This window comes from Hippoglossus stenolepis, chromosome 21 (genome assembly GCF_022539355.2).
Source record: "Hippoglossus stenolepis isolate QCI-W04-F060 chromosome 21, HSTE1.2, whole genome shotgun sequence".
NCBI lineage: Eukaryota > Metazoa > Chordata > Actinopteri > Pleuronectiformes > Pleuronectidae > Hippoglossus > Hippoglossus stenolepis.
Window position 1 is genome coordinate 2,319,634 of NC_061503.1, and position 23,728 is coordinate 2,343,361.

The 23,728-nt window shown below is 40.5% G+C and overlaps 1 protein-coding gene across 2 annotated transcripts in view; it reads right to left on the reverse strand.

Annotated features, from left to right (window-relative positions):
* Nucleotides 1-1,759: 1,759 nt before the first annotated feature.
* Nucleotides 1,760-23,728, reverse strand: part of tmem94 (transmembrane protein 94) — a 34,168-nt gene continuing 12,199 nt past the window's right edge. The window contains exons 11-32 of one of the 2 annotated variants that reach the window (XM_035145331.2): nucleotides 22,565-22,621; nucleotides 19,951-20,055; nucleotides 18,004-18,177; nucleotides 17,636-17,857; nucleotides 17,190-17,502; nucleotides 15,970-16,143; nucleotides 15,710-15,812; nucleotides 14,999-15,207; nucleotides 14,716-14,897; nucleotides 13,494-13,626; nucleotides 12,576-12,682; nucleotides 11,326-11,425; nucleotides 10,442-10,550; nucleotides 9,562-9,751; nucleotides 8,930-9,007; nucleotides 8,496-8,581; nucleotides 8,056-8,137; nucleotides 7,233-7,396; nucleotides 6,935-7,029; nucleotides 5,718-5,811; nucleotides 5,354-5,524; nucleotides 1,760-4,944 (exon numbers count right to left, since the gene is read on the reverse strand). In XM_035145331.2, coding sequence (XP_035001222.1) covers nucleotides 4,872-4,944; nucleotides 5,354-5,524; nucleotides 5,718-5,811; nucleotides 6,935-7,029; nucleotides 7,233-7,396; nucleotides 8,056-8,137; nucleotides 8,496-8,581; nucleotides 8,930-9,007; nucleotides 9,562-9,751; nucleotides 10,442-10,550; nucleotides 11,326-11,425; nucleotides 12,576-12,682; nucleotides 13,494-13,626; nucleotides 14,716-14,897; nucleotides 14,999-15,207; nucleotides 15,710-15,812; nucleotides 15,970-16,143; nucleotides 17,190-17,502; nucleotides 17,636-17,857; nucleotides 18,004-18,177; nucleotides 19,951-20,055; nucleotides 22,565-22,621 — 3,021 coding nt within the window. In that variant the 3' untranslated portion in view covers nucleotides 1,760-4,871. The remainder of the gene's footprint in view (nucleotides 4,945-5,353; nucleotides 5,525-5,717; nucleotides 5,812-6,934; nucleotides 7,030-7,232; nucleotides 7,397-8,055; nucleotides 8,138-8,495; nucleotides 8,582-8,929; nucleotides 9,008-9,561; nucleotides 9,752-10,441; nucleotides 10,551-11,325; nucleotides 11,426-12,575; nucleotides 12,683-13,493; nucleotides 13,627-14,715; nucleotides 14,898-14,998; nucleotides 15,208-15,709; nucleotides 15,813-15,969; nucleotides 16,144-17,189; nucleotides 17,503-17,635; nucleotides 17,858-18,003; nucleotides 18,178-19,950; nucleotides 20,056-22,564; nucleotides 22,622-23,728) is intronic. The other variant, XM_035145332.2, reaches the window with a different exon arrangement.

Genomic DNA, 23,728 nt, shown 5'->3' on the forward strand with positions numbered 1-23,728 from the left:
CCAGTTTTTAGTCTGACTGTGGCACGTGTGTCTGTTGCTTCTCAGCCCAGGCCTTGAAGTAGAGAGAAAGCAGGGCCGTGGGAATCAATGTGCTTTGTGCAGCTCCGCAATGACAACAGATTTTTACTTTTTATTAAAGATATTTTGTGACAGTGGCCACAAATAAATCAATAATTTAATCAGGAAGTTGTATTACATTGTGTTGAAATTGGAATTAGAAGCTGCTGCCAGTATGTAACAAACCAAATCTGTTTGTGTCAATATTGCACTTACATGTATGAAGAACTGAAAGTGAAAGATAAATACATATGTAAAAAAAAAAACTGCATACAAGTTCATATTTTGACTTTGTTCTTGTTTTTTTTGTAACTGTTTGTGTTTGTGCTGCACCAGCTGTTTGCTAATAATTCTGATATTATTTATGTAGCCAGGTAATAAATGTATTCACAGTGATAGAATAGAAATGTAACATGATCGGACTGAAGAACCTCATGATATCAGATCAACTCTGGTTTTTAACTAAATTAAGTGTTTATTACTGAAATGTATTTTACAGTGAAAATAAAAGTGAAGGTCCAGCATTGCATTTTCCTTTGTGGTCATTGTATCATTGCTATAAACAAAAGATAAAGATCTTACATTTAGATTTCCCAGTTTAACTGTTGGAGTCAGTGTTTACACTTTCCTCCAATTACTGATGTTACTGGTTGAGGGTGATTTCAATGCTCTCACCATCACTGCCTCACACTTGCAGGCCTGTAGGATATTTTGTTATTGTGGGGTTAGGGTTAGTGAATGAATAAAAATGCATTCATTATTATACTGTGTATATATATATATATATATTCATATCTTGAAATGCAGTTTTCCCCCTTCTATGAGTTTTGTAGACTTGGGTGTAGTACAGCTTCTTTAACTTAATTGTCCCTGTACCAGTACAGTGAGATTCTCTTCGAAGCCATCCCATAGATGCCCATTAGAATAATGCTGCTGCATCTGTGTGCGCCGCCATCTAGAAGTGAGGTGTCACCTCGGACAAAAACATCTGCATGCAACGCTGTTGTTTGTCTGCGTAGACAGTTGTGACAGTCGTCTCCAATTCTGTTGGAGATATCGAGGACAAGATCTTGGCTGTGTGTGAGTGCTACTGGCCTACAGGGGGCAGTCTGTGGGATTCACGTATTCTTGCGGTGTGACTAATAATTTTTTCCTTCTGGGTCAACTACGACTCCTCTTATTCCAGTGCATACACCATGTGTCAGCTCACTGTAAGATGACTTTGTTATTGGTCCCTCTACAGAATATCTTTGAATTTGCCCTACAACTTTTCTCTGCCCTAGTTAAATTAGGATGTTAAGTGAAATTCATAAGTAAAACTGTTTGGTATGTTTACTTGGAAGCAAATAATTATTTAAAGATCAAATACTATTAAACTGCATGAGATGTGATGGTGTCCAACGTCAGCTGAGATTTGCTCCAGCACCTCTGCAACCCTTAAAGGGTCTGAGCAGAATAGATGATGGATGCATGGATGTATGGATCGATACAGATTTAGCAAAAACAAAGGAACATTTATTAAAGTAAATCTATGGATTGCACTCAAAAAGTTTGATTACAATCGATTTCAGAACTTTGTTTTTGTATCTTGAAAACACAGAACTTTCTCGTACCAAATCAGAATTTTGCCCAAATTGATGAACATGTATTTTTCCTCCAATCCATGTGTGTTGTGAAACAATGTTTTGACGCCACAATCTTGTAAATAAAAGAACAGATTTATTGACATGACACAATCAATATACAAACAAATTTGCCAAAAGTCCTGAACATAGGAAATTTAAAAAAATACAAAATATACATTTGTGTGTCTTGTGAACAACTACATATCATTGTCCATCCACCAATACCCTGTCATAAAAATGAACTGACACAGGCATCAGCTCCGAGCCTCCGCATGGTGATGTTATCAAAATGTTGCAGCGGGGGGGCCTGGTCACATACAGTGTGAAGTGCATGCTTTGTTTTGAACCAAACAGTAGAACAATAGATTACATGTACACTGGTTAAGACAGAGCATTCCCATGGATCTAATTCATGCAGCAAAGATCATGTTTGTCATGATATAACCAATAAAGTTGAAAGAAATCCCAAAATTTTAAATCAGAACTGTTTTCTTGCATCGTCGTGATTGTCTCACAACCATCATCAGTGGATTCATGCCAGTCCACATCCACGAGTACTTAACCTCTGTAAAAACATGTGGAGCTGTACCTGTTCACACACAGCCCCACTCTAATGTATAACTTAAAACATCGTTTGCAGCCATGGAATAATTACAACAGTCCCAGAGGAGTGAGCACACAGGTTAAACAGGTTCATCTGAGGTCAGAAGTCCAAGTCCCCACCACAAACCATAAAAGAAAGCTAAAAATGTCGTAATTATTTAATTTTAAAAATAAATATTTCCTGATTTATATTGTCTGTAAATTTTGGATTTCAAAACCTTTGCCACACAACCAGAAATCAAATTCTGGTAAGGAAATGCTAATTTCTTCATTTCTTTGTTTTGGGCCAAAAAAGTAGTCAAATGTAAATATATGAAATCTAGAATCCATAAAGAGGAGTGAAATATCCATAAAGAGGTGGTTTTTAAATGATGAATTCCAAGACAAAGTTCCCAGTGAAAAGAACATAGAACGTGACCTCGGTGTCCTCAGTGTTCATACGACCCTTCATTAAACCAGCTTTAGATTGACCTTCACTACGAGTGGTCAACAATCCAGGCTGATCAGACGTCAGCGGGGGCCCCCGGGGGCCACTCGTCATTTCATTAGCTGCAGTGCTGCTCAGAAACAGCTGGAACTGTGATACGGATCAAATCCTCCTGGACAAGTTTTTTTTCAAGGAATAATATTTTAAAAACTGAGGTAAACTTGTGACACCTAATATGTAAATGCCATTTCATTCCAGCATAATAAGTGTTTGTTTGTTTTTTTTAAAGAAAAAATAAAAACTATATTACAGTATATAGAGTTTTGTGACACAGTATTGTTATATGTTGGGATATAATACATTTTCTGTAACTAAATTGAGAGAGTGATCACTTTGGGCCCCCCCCCCCGTTTAGTACCCGAGCCCTTAGGTTCATCTGGCACTGACCAAAATGACCTTCTTTATTCCACATGTGTAAACAGCTGGTATTCTAATGTATAACCAATAAATACTGCCAGCCCACTTGTGTACAGTAGCAATATGAAATTCCTGTCCATCTGAAACAACGACAGCACCACAGGAGACGGCTGGTCGGATTGAAAAAAACACCAACAGTGATACAGACGTCTGCTGCTGAGGGTCCACGTGAACTGGATTCATTAATTACACAGGGAAATGTATGGGGGGGGGGGTCTTTTCCAATCTTTATTCAAGAGTGTGGTCTTTCAGTTCGAGAGCAGGACTTATTGATTTCATGTTCCATCTTTGTAATGCTCTCACTCAAAACCCTGCACTCGACCTCGATTATACCCTGCTTGTGCTTAGACTTCCTGTGCAGGGTTTTAAGGGAGAGCATTACAAATTCTGAACGTGAAATCAATAATTCATGCCTTTAAACCACGGTCTTGAATAAAGACGAAAAAAACCCATGAAAATGTCAAATGTGTTAAACATGTAGACGGCTGCTGATTAACAGGGCTACGTGAGATTTAAAGAAATCTTGATCTACGGAGTCGCAGGTGAAATATGAAACCTGGGGTAAGGGTGACAGATGTGTGGAGCAGTTGAGAGATGGAACAGAAAGAGGTGGCAGAGGAAGGCAACTGAATAATATGAAGCACCTTTCAGATGAGTCTGGTGTGGTGGGACCCCTATGGGTGGGACGCCACTGTGAATGTTGCTATACACACACACACACACACACACACACGCAGTCAATTCATCCCTTGGGAGAGAACTTGCAAAGATCACCGCACACTGCAAGAATTCAGAGCAGCATGCTGGCACATTGTTCAGTTCGACACGTCTACACATATTTATACTTAAATATACTGCAAGTGTATCCTCATCCTCCATTGTAGTTACAGCAGCTCGGACATCGGCTTCACTCAGAAACTGAGCTTTTGTCACAAGACACAATAGAGACAGAACGATGTCTTGCAGGGGACCAGAGTGAAGATTAAAATGCGTCTCAAAGGCAGAAATGCATTGATCCAGAAAGTTCCAGAGCCCCACAATGTTTCCACAGTTTGTATTACAACACATTCAGTCAATGTGTTATATTAGGAACCACAAATTGTTGTTTCATTAATATACTTTACACATTTTAGCTGAAAGATTATTTCATATATATATATTCAGATCATAAACGGCCCCAGAGTTCTGTTCAACCCTGATTTTTGGTTTGAATTTAAATACACTCACACTATGTTAAACCGAATGATTGATTTGCCACGATTCAGTGTGTCAGACTGGACGACACTAGAACGAGCTTTTAGTAAACTGTTTGGAATCTGGAACATTCCTAGAGATGAGAAGGGACCATTCATTGGTCTCTGAGAGATTTAAAAAAGAGGTGATAGTGAGGAAGCATACAACATTCTTTGAAACACTCCTCATGCCTTTAAAATAAACTAGAAGCAGACAATAAAGTCTCCGGGTCTGTTGTGTTCAGTGGCACTGACTTCTTTGAAATGATCCTTTACCTGCTCTCCAGAAACAGTAGAGTGGATGGTTGCTCTGCTCCACCTGCTGGTTGCAGTGCTGCTGGGCTGAAGTGATAATGGTGGGCACTGCAGTGTTTGCACCCTGCCCTTCCCCAGTTTCCTGACCTGTTCCCAGTAATCACCCTGACGTCAGCTTCCTCAGCCGGAGAGCCATCAGAACGGAGAGTTCATTCCCAGCTTGGTTTCAAACTGAAGCTTCTGTCTCTTCTGGTAGCGAACCCGCACCCTGAAATGGACAGACCGGAGCTTGTGATCAAGACGAGGAAACAATCTGCTCAACATTTCCGGCTTCATGACACATCCCTGTTCTGAGGAAGATGAGAGAGGATCGAAGACTGATCTGACCATTAAAGGGATAGTTCACCCAAAAATGAAAATCCCCTCATTATCTACTAACTACTATAATGATGGAGGGGTGGGTGAAGTGTTTGAGTCCACAACACACTTTTGGAGTTTCAGGGGTTAACAGTGTTGCAGCCAAATCCAATACAATAGAAATAACTCTTTCTCATAGATTCTAGCTATTCCTATTCTTCACGTCATTTCTCTCAAAGTCATGAAACAAGCTACATGCAGAGGTCTCTCATTGACTGACGATATTACAACTGTCCTCCTTGCTGGGATTAGCTTCATACCGTATCTCGTGTAGCTTCACCACTTCGTTGACCACCACCACTAGCAGCGGTGACAGAGACACCAGCACCCAGGCTAGCAGCGGTATGTCACCCAGGTTAAAGGTCAGGGAGCTGCCCCGGTCGCGCCACAGCTGGTAATCCACCGAGGCCTGAACAATCTGGCTGAGCAGACTGGAGGAGAGAAGAGAGTGAGGGTTAACAATTCAGTGTGCGGTCTATAGGGAGAGGCTCAAAAGAAAAGACTGTTTGATTTGTATTGATCTGTGTTTGGTGCATTTCATTAAAAGGGAAACCCGCAACTTCATACAGAAACTCAGATTAACTCTATAAATCTGTAGAGCATACATATGATGTAATAGCTTACACCACAGGTACAGTGAGACACCACCAGGTGTTGCTGAACGGACTCTTTCTCCACAGAGGCTGAGAGCGGTGGACGTAGCTGAGGGAGATCACCGCTGGAAAATGAGATAAACATCGACAAACAGGAGAAAGTGAAATATAGGGAGATATAAATACTACATTTAATTACACGTATGCACAGAGCAGTGGAAAAGGGAAGGATCATGTTGACCTGCAAAGGAGTCAAATCTGTCAAGGTTACCTGGGGATAGTGAAGCCAAGTGCATGTGTTTTCCTACCTACTGCTACAATGAGGATTCAACAATATTTTGTAACACCAATCAGAGAATCCTGTCTGTGACACTGCCATATCTTTATCATTAAACCAATCAGAGAGTCCTGTGCAAGTGTGACATGACAATATTTTGGAATTAGAACAGTCCTGTGTAATGTTCATCTCTGAGAGTCTCCACCATGGAGTGACAGGGACTGTGGATTTCTGCAAACCGCCCCTGCATGCCACATTTGTTCTTTGTTCTCTTCGTTGTAACAGTTGTGTGATTCAGTATAAGATTAAGGGTCAGTGGTTCAATCCAAGTGTCCTTGGGAAAGATACTGAACTCCAAATTGCCCCTGACAGCTGTTCTTATAGAAAAAGTGCTGCCCGTAGATGCACAGTATGAATGTGTGTGTGAATGGCAAAGAACAACTGTACTGTAAAGCACTTTGAGAGGTCATCAAGACTAGAAAAGCACTATATAAATACAGACCATTTAACATTACTGGTTATAATGACCCTTTAAGGAGTGAAAACAAAAGTTGTTGTTTTTTGATGAAACAAATGCATTTTTATACTTGAAATCTGAAACAAGAATGGATGAGAGATCTTTGCCACTGTGGAAGTAACCACTGATGATGACGACGGGGGTAAATGAGATGTCAGTGTATTGGGACTTAAAATGTTCAGCTTATATATGTTTGAGGAGAAAAGGAAATGCACACACAGGTGATATTCTTGTTCGTTCACATTTCCTTTCAATACCAGTAATAAGAAAATGTAGATGTTATAATATACATTTGCATACCATGGTATACCCTGAAATCAAAATAATGTTGTAACGCTACTCTTATGAACCTGGACGTGAATGTTTGATACCATCTGTTGAAGAATTGACGACAAAAACAAAATCCACAATAATTCTAATAATAATGAAAAGGCATTAGCAGGGTTGACCTTACCTGTGTGTAAAACGAGGAACCCTGCCATGACCTTCTGAGTGAGCAGCAGGCTGTTTGACAGCTCACTGAACCACTGAGGGGCCTCGTCTGAAGAGCTGCAGTCATAAAGAAGACAACAGTTCAATCCATTGACTCATCAGTTTCATGATGATTTCAGAGGTCTGTCTTTTTCTCCAGTATCTGTTCTCCAACACGTGACTTTCAGTGAGCAGTTCACGACCAGTCTATAACGTTTAGCACCATTCTGAATAGAGCTGAATGGAACTTTTGGTGCATTTGGAGATCAAGCTTCTCTTACCTGGCTGTGAATATGTGAAGGCAGTTGACAGTGCTGTTTTCAACTAAGGTGAAGTTGCTGCTTCTGAGGCAAACCTCCTGCAGGGTAAACCCAAAGGCCAACAGGTAGGCGCACACTGTCAGACCAAACTTCAACAGGAAGCAGCCAAGGAAGTAGTTCTGGGTCTGTTTAAAGATGAAAACATGATGAGAGTCTGACAAGTCAATCATTTCTATTTTGAGACACAATGTAAAGAGCCTCTCTTAGTAGTAGTACAGGGTGAAAATGAAAAATCTCAATGGAACACAGAATTGAATTTCAATTCAATTGTATTAGTATGGTGCTAAATCACAATATACATTTTGTATACTTCACAAAGTAAGGTCGAGACCTTACAATACTATAGAGAGAGGAGAGGAGAAAGAGAGGGAGAGAGAGAGGAGACAGAGCAGTTGTCTAAATGTTGTATTTAAGCCAAGTCAGACAGATTTTTCAGATTTAGTACGAGGCAATAGAAATGTAAAAGTGTACAACAGATGTGTGGATTGATGTAGAAAATAAAGAGAGCGTTTAAATGAAAAGTTTAAGGAGAGAAAAAGCACATAGCCATTTATTTAGCCTCAGGTGGAGTAACCACAAAGTGCAGAGAAGGTTTGTTGTCTGTGGAATTTATCATTACTGCTATGAGGAAAGTGTTTTTCCACTATCACGTCACAGTATGAATACTATAACATACTGGTTTATAGTATATGAATATGTTTCCTTAAGCTTTAGCAGTAATAATCCAGTAACTTAGGATTCATAAATACACTAGGTTTGAAAAATTTCAGTGGTGGGATCACACCTTTCTTGGAATGGCGTCTAGGTTCTTCCCTGTGGCAACTGCCATGACGGAAAAGTCTGGAGGTTTCCCCAGAAGTGAAACACTGTCAACACAACACAAATGAACCATGACGAATCATTATTATGACATTCTGCACAAAACAGTTAAATTGTTTACAGAGTGTGTGTGTGTGTGTGTGCGGGCAAGTCTCTCTATAGTTATGAGGGCCAATTTTGGTTCAATACCATCATTGTGAAGACATTTTGACGTCGTGAGGGCATTCTGGCTGGGTGAGGGTTAAGACTTGGTTTTAGGGTTAGGGTTAGAATTAGGTTTAGGTCAGTGTTAGGGTTAGGCATTTAGTTGTGATGGTTAAGGTTAGGGTAAGGGTCTAGGGAATGCATTATGTCAATTAGTGTCCTCACAACAGGGTGTGTGTGTGTGTGTGTGTGTGTGTGTACCTTAGAAGTGGGCAGCTGAAGCAGGACAGCCAGAGGATGTCAGTGGTGTTCATTGGAGGGGGAAGCTGAGCAAGACAGGCCAAGAACTACAGGCAAATACCAGATATACAACATCTGTTAATTTAATTTAATATCATGTCTTTTCATTTACACAAATCTGCCTCAATACTGTCAATTATAACAGTTGGAATTCTGAACTGTTAGAATTCAGAATGACTCTCCTCGATCTTACATGGAGGAGAGTCAGTCAAGGTTACTGGTCCTGTTTCGTCAGAGCAGTGTTTGCTCTATTGTTCTGAAATATTCCTTCTTTATTTGATTCAACTTGTGGCCGTACACCACCATTTTATTTGAGTGATTAAATAAAGTTTACACTCAGTACAGCACGGTGTGAAGATCCTTGTGTTCTGTGTTTGTGACGCATTCTCTCTCACCTGGAGGATGACCAGACTGAGCTGGCACTGTAGCAGGAAAAGGAAGCATTTGCGGATGCCATAGGTTGTGTGTCGTGCCTGGAAAAGATTCACCCAAATGAAAAACCATGAATAAAAGTAACTTCTAGTTCTCTTTGACTCGTTTGTACTGGGGTCATATAATACAACATAGAATTGTGTGTTAATGGTCACTTTGTCAGATTAGGATATTGCTGTGTCGTGGCCGAGAGACAGGACAGACCACAGGTTGCTCCCCAACCAATCATGTTAGCTGTTTCTTACATTGTGCATGATACAGTATCACCAGAAAGGAGGCACTTGTGACTGACTTCCAGGGACAGTGATGTAAACAAACATGGCATCTGAGGTGGTGTGTGTTTGGGAAAGCCTTAAAACCTTTCCTCAGGTCCACACTTCCACCTTGTGACACCGAAGAAAATTCCTCTTTTTCAGTTGCCATCCATTTTGACAGATTACATGTTATAAAATGATTGATTGTCATCCCCGATACCCACTGATTACTTCTGAACCCGCCCACTGCCATACGTCTTCCTAGTTTAAGGGCTGTCCTCGGGCTAACATCAAGTCGTCTGACCCCAGTATTAGTGTGTGACTGCATGTGTGTGTCTTACCTGCTCTATGAGCTTGATCATGCTGACGCTCTCTCCTTGGTGGAAGGTGACGGAGCAGCCCAGACTGTTGAGCTGTCCAGAGAGCCTCAGAGGAGACAGACCTTCAACTTCTCCATTAAACCCTCCTCCGGTGGCGTAGCCAAACGTTTCCCATGAACATTGAGACGGGTACAGAGGGTCCAGAGCGATGCTGTGGAGGTACGTGGGTGAAAAGTCACACATGGGCCAATCAGGACGGAAATGAATGTGAATTAGTTTGTGTTTATTTATTGTACCATAATCTAACGAGCAGTATTAGTATCATCTATGCACGTCTGTAAAGTGTCAGTCCATCCAAATTACAATAAAACCATTTTCTCATATACCTTTAGTCATATTAGTACAATAGAAGTGAATGAAATTAAATTTCTACCGAAAAATGACAGATAAATGATGTAAAGCAGTGCAAAGGTATAAAATTGGAAAGGTGAAGGAGGTGTGATTGTAGCTACAAGTCTGGGAAACTCACTGTACTTTATTCACTTTACTTCATGTTGCTTTCTGAACTTGTATTATTTCGATATCCATTGTATTGGAATGGAGGTAGCAGTAGCAGAAAAAAAACAAGATTAAAATCTTTGAATAACTAAATAGTAATAGAGGTAACAGAGATATTTGTTTTCCAGAATTTGCGTGTGCAATGCGACATTTCATCTGTATTCCACACATTCTAAGGAATGCAGGAGTTTTAATCGTGACAACTTCTGAGTCTTCAAAACTGTGGTTCTAATTGTGAAAATAATTAAAATCAACTATCTCAATTACAAACAAACACTGGTCAAGCCCCACAGTAACATCAGTTTACAACTGGGAGGGATGTAGTATGTTGATGTGTGTATACCTGAGATCACTCTGTAAGAATAGACAGCTGTTGCGGAAGTTGGCAGCGCTTCCCAGACAACATGTAACCTCCCTGTTTTCCTGCATGATCTTCATCATCTCACACATGGCTGTGAAGAAAACACCAGTGTAAGTGTATTAATTACTGTAAGTCAAACATTGAGTGGATCTAGAACACAGACACAGGGTCATCAACTCTTTTCTTGAATTAATCCTCATTGTAATGTCTCAACCTTCCTACGTAAAGAGCCTTGAGATAATGTACGTTGTGATTTGGTGCCATACAAATAAAACTGAATTGAACTATTTACCCTGAGTTAAAGCCATGTGGCCTACTCAGTAGATCAGACATCATTACCTCTGTGTCTTTTTAAACTAAACACTGTCACATTTTCTCTCCCAATTCTCAATACTTGTTTTTTATTTATTTAATTATCATTAAAAAGGGAATATATATATATATACACATAATCCTTTTTTAGGGACAACCTGTTTGGTGTCTGTCATTATCGGTAATTCCTATCACACTGATGTTTGTTTTCCGCTTTTCTTATAAGTCTGGTTTTAATTAGTTATTAATTATAAAATGTATTTATGAATAATAATTATTTGCAATAAAAACATAGTCTTTGACTTTTTGAAAACAAATGATCTCAAAAGGCTGAGTCTGCCTTTATTCTGACATGTATTCAGGTCAATTTCCATGTCAAGAAGATGTTTAGAAATGGATTTACAATTAACAAAACTATATATAAAGTATATCAATGGAATGCTCAATGCACCCTGCACATTACAATGGTATCCTGATGGTAAGAGAACGTATGTTCAAAAGAAAGCGGTAGTACACATAATGAGGACGACACAGAACACATGAGGAATACTCACTCTCAGGGGTGCAGTCAGTGAAGAGTGGCACCAAAAGAGGCACATTATCGATGTTCTTCAAATGAGGACGGACCTGGTGGATACCACGAGGTAGCTTGGCCTGGCAAAGAGCAGGGATACAAAACAGGAACAGTCAAATAAGACTGAAACCAGTCACAACCTTGCAGTTGTCTTCCTCTGCCAACCAGTCAAGTTATAGTTCAAATCTATGTCCAGACTTATAATATTTGTTATGAAGACTTTGAAGGAATCCAATAAAAACTATGAAATGTTTTTTGTGTAAATCAGTTTATGAACATTTGTGCCAAATTTGAATTCTGTCAAGGTGTTCACGAGAATGGGATGTACGTACGGACCTAAGGACATCAGAAAGTGGAGGTATGTGTGGTGAAGTGAGAATAGACAGAAGAGACATGCACAGACTATTAGCGCTACAGTTGTCAAAAATATCTGTGTGGAAATCCTTATAAACAAAAATAGGGTGTTTGTGCAAATTCTGGTAGGTAAATTTAGCACGTCTAGGTATGTCCAGCGAGAGAGAGTGTGTGTGTGTGTGCGCACATGTGAATAGTCCACATAGTTCCTATGCATGAAATCCCCACCCCAAGTGCATACAACTAATTAACAATAAATTGTTAAATGGTTTGTATTATATATAGCGCTTTTCTAGTTTTGATGACCACTCAAAGCGCTTTACAGTACAGTTTATCATTCACCCATTCATTCATACAGTGAATCTATTAGCAGCACTTTTTGTTCTATGAGGGGCAATTCGGGGTTCAGCATCTTGCCCAAGGACACTTCGGCATGCAGATGGGGAAGACTGGGGATTGAACTGCCGACCTTCTGTTTGGAGGACGAACGCTCTACCACTCAGCCACAGCCGCCCCAATACAATAAAAGAAAATGCACAGACCAAGAGAAATAATGACTATCATTTAGATATTTCTAGACAACTGAGCTGTGGTCAACTTTGTATAACTTATGTGAACACAAGCTCTGTCAGTCAGATTTGTATTTGTATATCTTTCTTTCATTGTTAACTTTTTGTTAGTTTGAGCTCATGGCTCTTTCTGCTAGATTTAGTTATAGCTTCAAATATTTAGCTGACATGTTATCAACTGATGCAATAAAGAAAACTGTCTATCAGTCTATATAAAAGGCTGACAAGATAAACAGATACTGATACTTTCTCCACTTTAGGGAGATGTGAGCAGTAGCTTAATTGGTTTAAATAAACATATTGTTACTCTGTTGCAGTCCTCCAGGAAGCTGGGCACATCACTGTCTGTGGGCTGGAAACTGGCGAGGTCAGAGTGGCCTTCCTCCTCTGGCAACAACGGACCTTCTGCTTCATCTGTGAAACATACGAAGCGAGTTCTTTAAAGTTAGAGAGCCTGTCTAAAACGCAAATGAACGGACATCACACATTTCAGAACGTGCTTTCAATGGTTTCTTTTTGCCTTTTCTTCTCACATTGAGGCTGAATTTAGGGAGCATGAGCTTGGAACCTATGTGAAAGTTTGCTTATGGAGTCATTAAAGTCATTAAATTAACACAGAGACTAAACAATCATAGATTAATAGATAGATTTTTATCACGTCTTCAGACTAATAGTTTATACCAAATGTGAAAGAATTCCCTCAAGGTGTTCTGGAGATATCGCATTCACGAGGCAAAAATCGTGCGGATGGACGGACAACATGAAAACATAATGCCTCCGGCCACTGGCGCTGGGGCATAACAAGTATAGTATTTCCTCTAAAATACCATAGAATAGAAAATATAAGCACAAAGCAACACATAATGGAAATATATAAATAAAGTACAAGTAGCTCTAAGTTTAATTTAAATAAATTCAATAAAAACTGATCACAGTACAGGACAAATTATGTGGGTTTAAGTTTTAAATTGTTACAACTATATGTTTAACTTAAAAAGAATCACCAAATGGATCAGGGTGTTTTACCACATGCTAACCTACAGCGGCCAATAAAAACAATGTACTGATAGAAGCAGCAGATTTAACATTTCAGCTGAAAACTTGTCCATCCACAATGATGGTTAAGTCAAACCGGCAGACAGTAGAAGAGTCAGGAATTGCATCCAGACAGTAACTGTATCAAAATGATTAATACTGTCACTGTGTGAAAACACAGGTTTGCTACCTTGGTTCAGGTCTTCATGTAGGGAGCCATGAATGGGGCTGGATGGAGCTCCGTCACAGGGACTTTCTCCGTTTGGAGTCAGAGAGATGTGACAGTTCCAGCCTGTCTCTAAACCCATCTTCTCAGCAAACACCTGCACGGACACAAGAGCGGCCACATATATACACACTCTCATGCACAGCACGTATACTGACACTTCTCTACTGTGTACTGCTCTTGACACTGTATAGATGGTCCACAGCATTCTGCATATATATTAGATACATTTCATTACACATGAACACAAACTATATACTATTAATTAACCATTATTTAATTTCTTCTGCTCTTTTTATCTTTGGAATTATTTGTTGTTAAAAAAACTGAGGCTGCTACAACACATAAGTTTTTTCAATTTCTCACTAAAAACAAACTTGTCCCACTCTGTTTGAGCCTCGATCTCATCTGCAGGTTTTAAGGCACTAAATTTAAGATTATTACTAAGCCCTTCCAAAGTGCAGATTTTCAAAAATTGTGGTTTCTGTGTATGCATGTAAAATGGAGAGTTTGGGAAATGATGACGTCACATTTAACTTTGTGCATGGTAGGGATGCACGATATATCGAAAATCTATCGTTATCACATATCGCATGTTTTCCTAATATCATGCAGCCCCAGGGTATACCCACTGGTGTTTTGTGTAATGAGCATGCAGCAGAAACAACAGCAATGGGGCCTATACACCAGTTTCTCTATGTTTGGTTAGCACTAAAAGGTCTAATAACATGTCTGCAGCTAAATTTAACGTTACTGCACCACATTATCGACTTTTACGAGTATCTGCATCACCCAATATATATGCAAAGATATAAGGTCAAAAATTATTAGCTAGTATTGTTTTGGTTACTACCAAAGGAGAATAAGCCCTCAAAGCATGCTGACAGTATTCTTCTCTAGTATTTGATGGATCGATGATGCAGACTTTATCGCCACCTAGGGGCCCAGCATGCTTATATGAGTGTTTGTAGTCGAATTTGTGTTCTTGTCTGGACGAAGATATTTTGTACAACAAATTTTGTGTGGACAGAGATTTGATTAGTTTTTTTAATAGAGGGGTAAACAATATAATATACTCTGCAGTAGTGTGGACAAGGCCTAATAAGACAAATGCATTAACTACAAACTATCATAAACATAAACTAGATACTAGAAAATGTTCATATGAGCTTGTGTGTGTGTTCACCTTGCTGCGGAGCTCATCCTCCATAGAAAAGTAAACAAAGCGGATGCAAGCAGTGACCAAGGCATCAATAAGCCGAACTGTATCGAGCCGCGCCTGGAACTGAGACGACACCATTCCCATGAAGATCTGACCGCTCAGGGCCTGAACACAGTCCTCACGCTCCACCCCCTCACCGATACCCTCTGCAGACAAGATGAGCACAGACGGAAAAAAAGAAAGAGAGAAATAATTAGAGATTTACATTATCATCTCAACCGTCCTTCCCTCTGTCACTGACTCGTACCATCCGAGCTCCAGCTGTTCCTGTAGGAGTTCTGTTTGATAGGGGTGGTGGAGGGCAGTTCCACTCCAGAGAAGAGGCAGGGACCGGGGGCCAGCTCGACACATTTCCCACTCAGTTGGCTTGACAGTGACACTTGCATGGGTTTGTAGGCAAAGGCTGAGCAGTAACCTGACAAACAGGCACGTTGGTAGAAGTCCAGAACCTTCTTTCTGTAACACAAATAACACAGTTTCAAATAGGATATTAGTCATACACTCAGCTGGCAGTTAGTTGGATATAAACTAACACAAACCAACATAACAGTTCTATGATAAATCCTACCTTCAGGAAGTTTATATTCATAGTCTTTTGTTGAATCCATTTCAGAAAGGTTCTCTTTCAACTATATCGTATTGTAATTTTGGAGGATGTAGTTTGTGGTGCTATTGTGTTGTGCTGACAAGCTCTTACCACTGGAAGTCATGTTGTTCGTCTACATTTGTTGTTTTAGTTAGCAGTGTTCCACAAAAACGTACAAGACGTATTACCACAAAACCTGGTGGAAGGATGCAGTATCGGTCACAGAAGAACCCATTACATTTTGGTGCGGATCCAGGAGTTCTAACCTTCGAGGAGGTAGGGCTTATCACAAGACTGTTGTATTAGATAAGTGCAACTAAGCAATTGTTGACACTGGCTGTTTAACCCCGTATGAGTGATGAGAGACTGCACCTGTCTGAACCTGATAAAGGATAGATATCAGTTCCATCCCAGAAGTCAGTGCAGGCCTCCAAGATGAGGTCAGCTGAGCCATGTGACAGCATCTGGACATTATCTACAACAGAGACCTCAACAACATTAGCATAAGGCATCAAGATAAAAAGAAATACACAGTAAGAAAAAATAGTTATCCATTTCCCATACAAACTGTTTTATCAAAAAAATCTGAGCAGTAGAATAACATGGGCAGACTGAAGTGTGTATGGACTCACGGGAGGAGGAGTCTCGTACGAACAGAGAGATGAGGTGCGACATGGGGGGCTGGCGTTTGGTGAAGTAATGAAGGTGGCGGGAGGTAAACTCTTTGGTTTTCTCTCCAGTTGGCAGCTGGTACAGAGCCAAGTGGTTCTCCTGTTTAAACAGCTCCCTCGCACCAGGAGTGAAGCCTGACACACAAACGCATAACGCAAAAAGACAAGGGTAATGAGTAACTGTACAACAGACTTTAAGATACTGATGATCTTTCACATCAGTCCAGAGTCTTTAAGTGGAACTGAAATCACAATTAGTCATTTATTTTCACATTCAAAAATACTGCCAAGGTTTTTTTTTTAGATTATATCAAAACATAAATGATTAAAAAGCTTCTATTTCAGAAAAGGTCCTTTACACATGTGTGCCATTTTCTAAACCTACATGTCAGTGTCAGTGGAGCATTTTCAGGTCGTGTCTCAAAATGGTGTGCATAGTGTGCCCACAGGGAAACACCTGAACACCGGGGAATGGCTAAAACAACAACACCACACCTCAAGGGCCGTAATCTGCTCAAGAGATTTACTCTCAACTGCTTAAAACTCTTTTATTTGCCCTCTCTAATGCTCATAGTTTGGAAAGCTCCCCCCAGAACTGATATATTACAGTATCCTGAAGAAAATGCATGTGACTGCTGTGGCTGCTGCTCACAGTCACTACTGACGGGAAATTAAATGAGCTGAACAAATCTAGCTATAAATATTTAGTAGAAGAAAGGTGAGGACATTGTACTGAATTTAGAGCGTTAGAATTCACCATTCGTTGGTGATATTGAGAACACATTTCAGTTTTGTTAAGCACTTCCTTGTGGAGCACCTGTAAAGCAGGTTTTCTCTCTTTTGGTTGTCTAGTGCTTGAGGTATGGATGATTTTTATACACTCTTCCATAGGTCCACATCTCTTCATCTGAAAAGTTTCAGTTGGAATTGTCCTGTCTGACTGGTGAAGAAATGTTCAGCTTCCATGTGACCTTTTCAAATTCTGGTTCTCTTGCAGTAAATCATTTTTTCCCGAAACAATAGTGGATTCATCCACCGACCATCAACAGTGATCTGTGTGATCACTGGGTTTTCATATGACCTAACAACAATCAGTACTACAGGGCAACCCAGGTCATGGTATGAAAAGGTTTCTCTAAACCAACTAGATGTAAAATGAACAGACACCATCGCCACCTCACCTATGAGCCGGGAGAGTTCACAGAGCCCCCAGGGTACGTAGACTGGCAGCACGGTGCCGTGGCTCTCCTGCAGAGCCAGGTTGGACAGGTGGTCAGAGAAGCGGCAGAGCTGCTGGGTGACGCTGACGTTGCAGAGGTTCAGCATAATGTTGAGGCCCAGCGGCTTGAGGGAGGGGAGGTGGCACTGCCAGGAGAGGTCATCGAACTGGATGCTGGCTGGGTTCTGCTGGTCCTGCGATAGGCTCAGCATCTCCAGGTGGTAGTCGCACACAAAGTCATCTGCCTCTGTCTCCGGGCAGCCCATTGCGAAGTCCTGGAGAAAAAAAAGGAATCGAAATGAGAAGACAAACATGTTCACAATACAGAGAATTTACTGATTCATTAATATTTTTCCTACATTCACAACCACTTGTACAAAATCATGTCGTTCATTCATTTTTTTTTACCAGAGCCTGGTCGTCCTCGCCTCCCTCAGTGTCATGGCTGAAGCTAACGTTGGATCCAGAGTGGTGTTTGGTTCGGCTGTGTGCGGGCTGGCAGGAACGCCGAAGCCGGAGAGTTTCAGATGAGCAAATATTGTCATGTGAGGTCTCGATCAGCTCGAGCCCCTCGCCAAGCTGAGTGGAGGACTCTGCAGGAAGACAGAGCAGGGCCTGCACCTCCCCAACCTGCACATCAATGACAGGGGTCAGGGGTAGATACAAAACCGTACATTATGATGCAATTAATTCAAATCTTTTGCTTTGCTTTTCTCACATTTTTAGTAACAATCTCTAGAGTTAGGTTGCTGGTGACATTGAAAACACAAACTCACCTCATCCCTGTCATCCTCCGTCTCCCCTCGGCAGTAGGAGTTGACAGACAGGTCGTCTCTGAGATCGTCCTGGCTGTTGTGAGGCGGTTCAACGCGCCCACTGAAGAACAGCACAGTCTCCGGACTGGGATTAGGCCATGACAGGATACCCTGTTTGTCCACACAACACAGCACCTACACATACACACAAACCATTTACAACTTAAACACATACTGAACACTCACCAACAAGTCTTCAATACGGTTTCTGAGTACATGGGTATAATGAGGGCCATTTATTATGTAAATGAGGCCTAAGGCTTCACCAAACATTGGAGAGACTCCACAGAAGGAAACCCAAATGAAAACAAAGAAACACGCAAGATCATGTAAAAGATTAATAACTGCGTTGAAGTGTAAACTGTTTTTAAATTGCTAACAGCAGTTCATGTTTGCAATGTAACCATAACTGTACAGATACAGATTATTGGATTACTGTAGATGCTGAATTTTTAAGTTGTTTTAAAGATGTATGTTCACAACAGACATTAGAGACAATGATGTCATCAGGAACTGAAAATAACTGAATCATAAAATATGTGTAATTATGTTTAGCTTTAAGGATCATGTTTTTGTCTGAAAGGCCCGGTCCAGATGTGGTATTAAGATTGGTCTCAGGTGATCTGATCACATGTCAACAGCTCTAAGTACAGGGGTGAACACACCCAAGACACATTGAGGATGCATTTAAAAGGTCCAATCACGAGATGCATGAGGCCACATTCTTTTATCAGTGTGAACATGACTATGTCCCGGCCTCAGTGAACGACCACCCACTCATCTGACGTCCTCTGACCTGCAACAGTGTCATAATGAACCAAAAGTACTTTCACACTTCTAGTGTTTCACATACAATGACTTAGTATTCACATTGTCCACTTGTGTTAAGATCACCTGTCAACGTATGTTCACCAAGTGTGAACAAATTTTGAAACAAATATCCCTGCAGTACAGAGTATTGGTAAATGATTCAATGTCACATTGTAGCTCCTAATAGCTGTTTCTACCCTTTCCCACCACAAGGCTGCAGTGCACTAATGTAATTAATATAATGTAATACATATTTCAATTTTATTCTCTGAACATCAAAAACAGAATAGCAAGTTAAATGTTGTGTTGTGTTTTTATTCTTCCTTCTGAGGAGAAGCCTTCACTTCTAAATCTTAAGTCTTTTTGAAAGGTTATTTATTAACCAAATTATATTGTTTGCAAAAGGTTCTGTTGACATTGTTTCCATTTTCAAATATCCCAGGATACTGCACTAACTTATTAACACTCAATCCTATCTCCCTGTAATGTCAACCCCATTAGAATTTGGTTCAATAAGGACACTTACTGGATAAAATGTTGCTGCTGAATCTATTTTACATGTAATGTTATAGCATTGCAAGTCCTACAACTTTGTACCTATTGTAAGGAAAGGAGACAGAAACATCTGAACATCCCTTACCTAGACTATCTGGCTTGTAAAAAAAACTAATGGCAGCTCTGGCAGCTCAAGTAGAGTGATGTCTATTTACAACCTGTATCATCATTTTACATTGTCAGACTTACTATAACTTGCCAGCAGGTGGCAATATAACCATAAAGGGCAATTATGTGGCTGTCATTAATATGCATCATGGCACTTCTGAATGTTAGGATGATATAATATTTACCCTGTGTTTGTTTTAGAACTTTTTACTTTACACTTGACTTAGAAAGCTGTTTCCCCTGAATAACTAGTTTGAAAACAAACCCTGTCAGGATCTTACAAACAAATAATTCCATAATTGTATTGGATTTCTCTGAGCAAACTGAACAAGCTTATTTTGACTAATATACTATCAATAGATCAACAATAGATGTTTTATTTTAACATTGGTCAGCTCAGATGTATATGCTCCAGTTCAACCCTGTAATACTCACAGTAACCGATCCCAGAGTGTGTAAGAGGCTGGAAGTGAAGCACAGTGTCTGAGACTCTCCCTTTAGGACGCCGACCAGGTGTCTCCACACACAACGCAGCATCTCCTACACACACACACACACACACACACACACACACACACACACACACACACACACACACACACACACACACACACACACACACACACACACACACACACACACACACACACACACACACACACACACACAAAGTTAGAGGACAGATTTCCACCACACAATAAAAACAGAATGTATATTAGTCAATAAATAAATATATAGAAATCACAACGCTATCAGCACTAAAACAGATAGATAACTTGATCAGCTTTGTGATTGGACAACATCCTAACGAAAGAAAAGGTACAGAGCTACAGTGCTAGTGGCACAAGGTGAGACATGAAGCCTACAACAAGTGGCAGCATTTTTGTGAGTGATCCAAATCATCCATGCAGATTTTGATTCTTTTTGGATGAAATCCATGATGAGTTTTCAGCAGGGAAACAAACAATCACAACTTGCATAGGGAAACACTCTTTAACACAAACTCCCTTCCTTGCCCTCTCTCTTCAGGTACTATCCACAATTGACTTCATTGACTTGTTGCTGCCAAGGTCAAAACCAGTTATTAAGTTTTAGGGGCAATTACTTTTCTCACATGTGTTACAAAAACGATTGAGTATACAATGGTTCTTGTTCAGGAAAGTGAAATTATCTAATTTATCCAACACAAACTTCAACAGGCCCAGGAAACAGCAGAGAGAATTCAAACCTCCTGTCTACGAGCCAAATATCTCTGATCTTTCATCCGCTGAAATAAGATTTCCAGCTGAGCAGGCCTGATTCCAGACTGTTGTTCCTCAACGACTGCTGCATCTTAGAGAGCCTCATATTGTTGGGAAGCTGTGAGTGGAGTCAGCACCAAAGCCCTTTTGGATCCAACTCAAAAAAGGGACCAGCTCCAAGCATCTCCACCAAGAAGGCTAAACTTGACTTTTGCAGTTTATGAGAAAAGTCACAAATGCACAGTAGCAACCATGCACATATATTGGAAATAATCCAATTTGAATGTTGTCTGCAAGGGTTTTGTGCATTTTAATTGGTGACAGGGTTGACATACTGCTCTGTCTGCAAGGGTAATGTTTATGTTGTTTTCCCTGTTGTTTACATTTTTTATTAAGTTCATGCAAGTTCCTGTACCCATCCTGAAACATACTGACTGATGTGATTGGCTAACAGACAGATCGGCCTGCAGCGTTGATATTTTAAAACAGTTACAGACAAAAGAAATCTGTACAAATCCAAAGCACCCAAAATACTTGCCTCTCAGCCAGTAGCCTATATATCAAGGAAAGAACACAAAGACAGAATTCCAAGCACAGGCCCATATTGGGGCTCATTTTCAGTCATGCAGTGTAGGCAGACAGGCAGAGGTGAAAGCTCATGGACAAATTCATGAGAAAGTATCTCAGCATAATCTCTCCTCTTTATTTGACAATGGCTATGAGTTCATTTGGAGCAATGCCAAAGCCAGACAAAAAACACTGATGGTTTCAGATCGGTGGTAATCTAATGAGGACTGTTGATTCATTTTGTGTTTCTTTGAGACCGACAGCCCAGCAACCAGGGAAGGCAATGGCAGGATTTAGAAATAAACTGTGAGAGGTGGAGGAGAAAGATTCTGTATCCATGAGATGTGAAAATGATCATAAAAAGGCAGGGTTGATTGTCAAAAAAAAAAGAGCAGAGGAGATAACATGTTGCACACAAAAAGCAAAGTTAAGTGCTCATACTGAAGTTAAAGAGCTAGTGAAGACATGGAAAATCATAGAGGTGGCCTGAATCAGAAGATGTTCATGAAGAAATGGCGAAGAAATTGAGGATGTGATTGAAGATTCAGGTTGAGGAGGGTGGAAGTGGGAGGGTAATGACTGTTGTGTACTGGTTTACATAAACTGCTTTCAGACATGCACTGAAGGCCGGACATTTTCCGGAGGGGCTGCATGTAAGAACGCAAATGTCCAAGTCAATCGCTCTGTTCATTTTCCGAAGGTTTTCCGGCCAGCCATATGGTAAAATGTCCAGGTGAGGCCATGTGAGAATACAGCAGGAAAACGTCTGAAAAATTCCCAGCGAGCCAGTGAGCGATTTGAACATGTTTCTAACACGTGACAGATGCAACAATTTAAGAATACAAATATCTGCCGTTCAGGTAGAAGGCCTCAAGATTCAAGACCTTTTGGCAATTAAGGCTAACAATGGCGTCAATGTGCTGTAAAACACTGAGCCCTCCACAGTGAAATTTAGACATCATGTCCTGTCTCCTGCGTAATCTACCCAGGCACCATCCCTCACCCGAATATCCGGAACACTTTTCCTGCTGTCTCTTCTGACCCAGAAATCTCCTGCTGCGTTCTACATATGCGAGACTGTCCGGACCCCATTTTCCACAGTTCATGTCTGAAAACAGCTTTAGAGGGAGTTGCAAAGGGCGAGGACATCGAGCGATTCGAAGACAGGTGGGATCGAGTGGAGTTGGGAGCCAAGCAAGTGGAGGAGGGTAGGGAAGGAGTGAGATAGTGAGAGGTTATACCTGGGAGGAAACCACTTCGGTGTAGCTGCTTAGAGTGTCCTCAGAGAACTTAGCAAGCTGGGGCGAGAGAAGAGTCTAGTTAAAACACAGAGGGAGACCCTCGCTGTGTCTCCTCTGTGTGTGTGTCTCCTCTCTGTGTGTGTGTGTGTGTGTGTGTGTGTGTGTGTGTGTGTGTGTGTGTGTGTGTGTTAGGGTTAGACTGATTCGATTTTTTTGTATATAAGTAATCAGACAATAACAAAATTTGGCATTTGGCTCTGTATTCATGAAGGCTGTCAATAGCTGTGTTTCCAGGAACTAGAAAACTAGAGCCTTGTCTTCACATCTGCAGATGTATTTTTGAATCGATAATTTCCCCTCCGTTTTTTAAATTGAAATCTCTGTCGACACGACCCTCATTTTACAAAATATCTCTGTCCAGACGAGAACACAAAAACAACCACAAATGGGAAGCGATAAAGACGAACTCTAACGATCTGTAAAATACCAGAGAAGAACACTGTGGTCTAAGTAATATTCGTGAGGCAGTAATATTCGGCGAGGCAGGCGAGGCAGCACGTTCGATGTGAGACTATCGATTGCTTTTCCTGGTATCCCGGATGTTTAATCCGAATTTTTGCAACTGAATTTTAGCAGTTGAATATTATACTTTGAACATTTTAAGACTGAAATTCAGTGGCAAAATATACAAATGCATAATTTCCACGTAAAAAAAAATTCAGTGCTAGAAATTCGAAGGCTTTAAAATTTCAAAATCTGATGAGACTGATTTACTTCCATATGCTCACAGCCACATTAGTGGTCAGACAGTCTCGGAATTGTAGCTCATTTTGTTGACCTTATGCATAGCACAATTTTTCTTATGGCCCGATTCCTGCGTGGTCTTTATATAAAAGTAATCAATAAATAATTATATTATATATTTTATTATTGTTCAGCATATCACAGGTAGGGCTACTGACTGTTGGTATGGACCTTGTCATTGGGATTTAAACCAAGGTATCATTCTAACCCTACAGCGTGTGTGAGTGTGTGTGCATGCGAGTGTGTCTGTGTGTGAGTGTGTCTGTGTGTGAGTGTGAGTGTGTCTGTGTCTGTGTGTGTAGATATTGGCTCATACTCACAAACACAAAACCCTATATTAGCACCTGAAGCTGTCTCTAC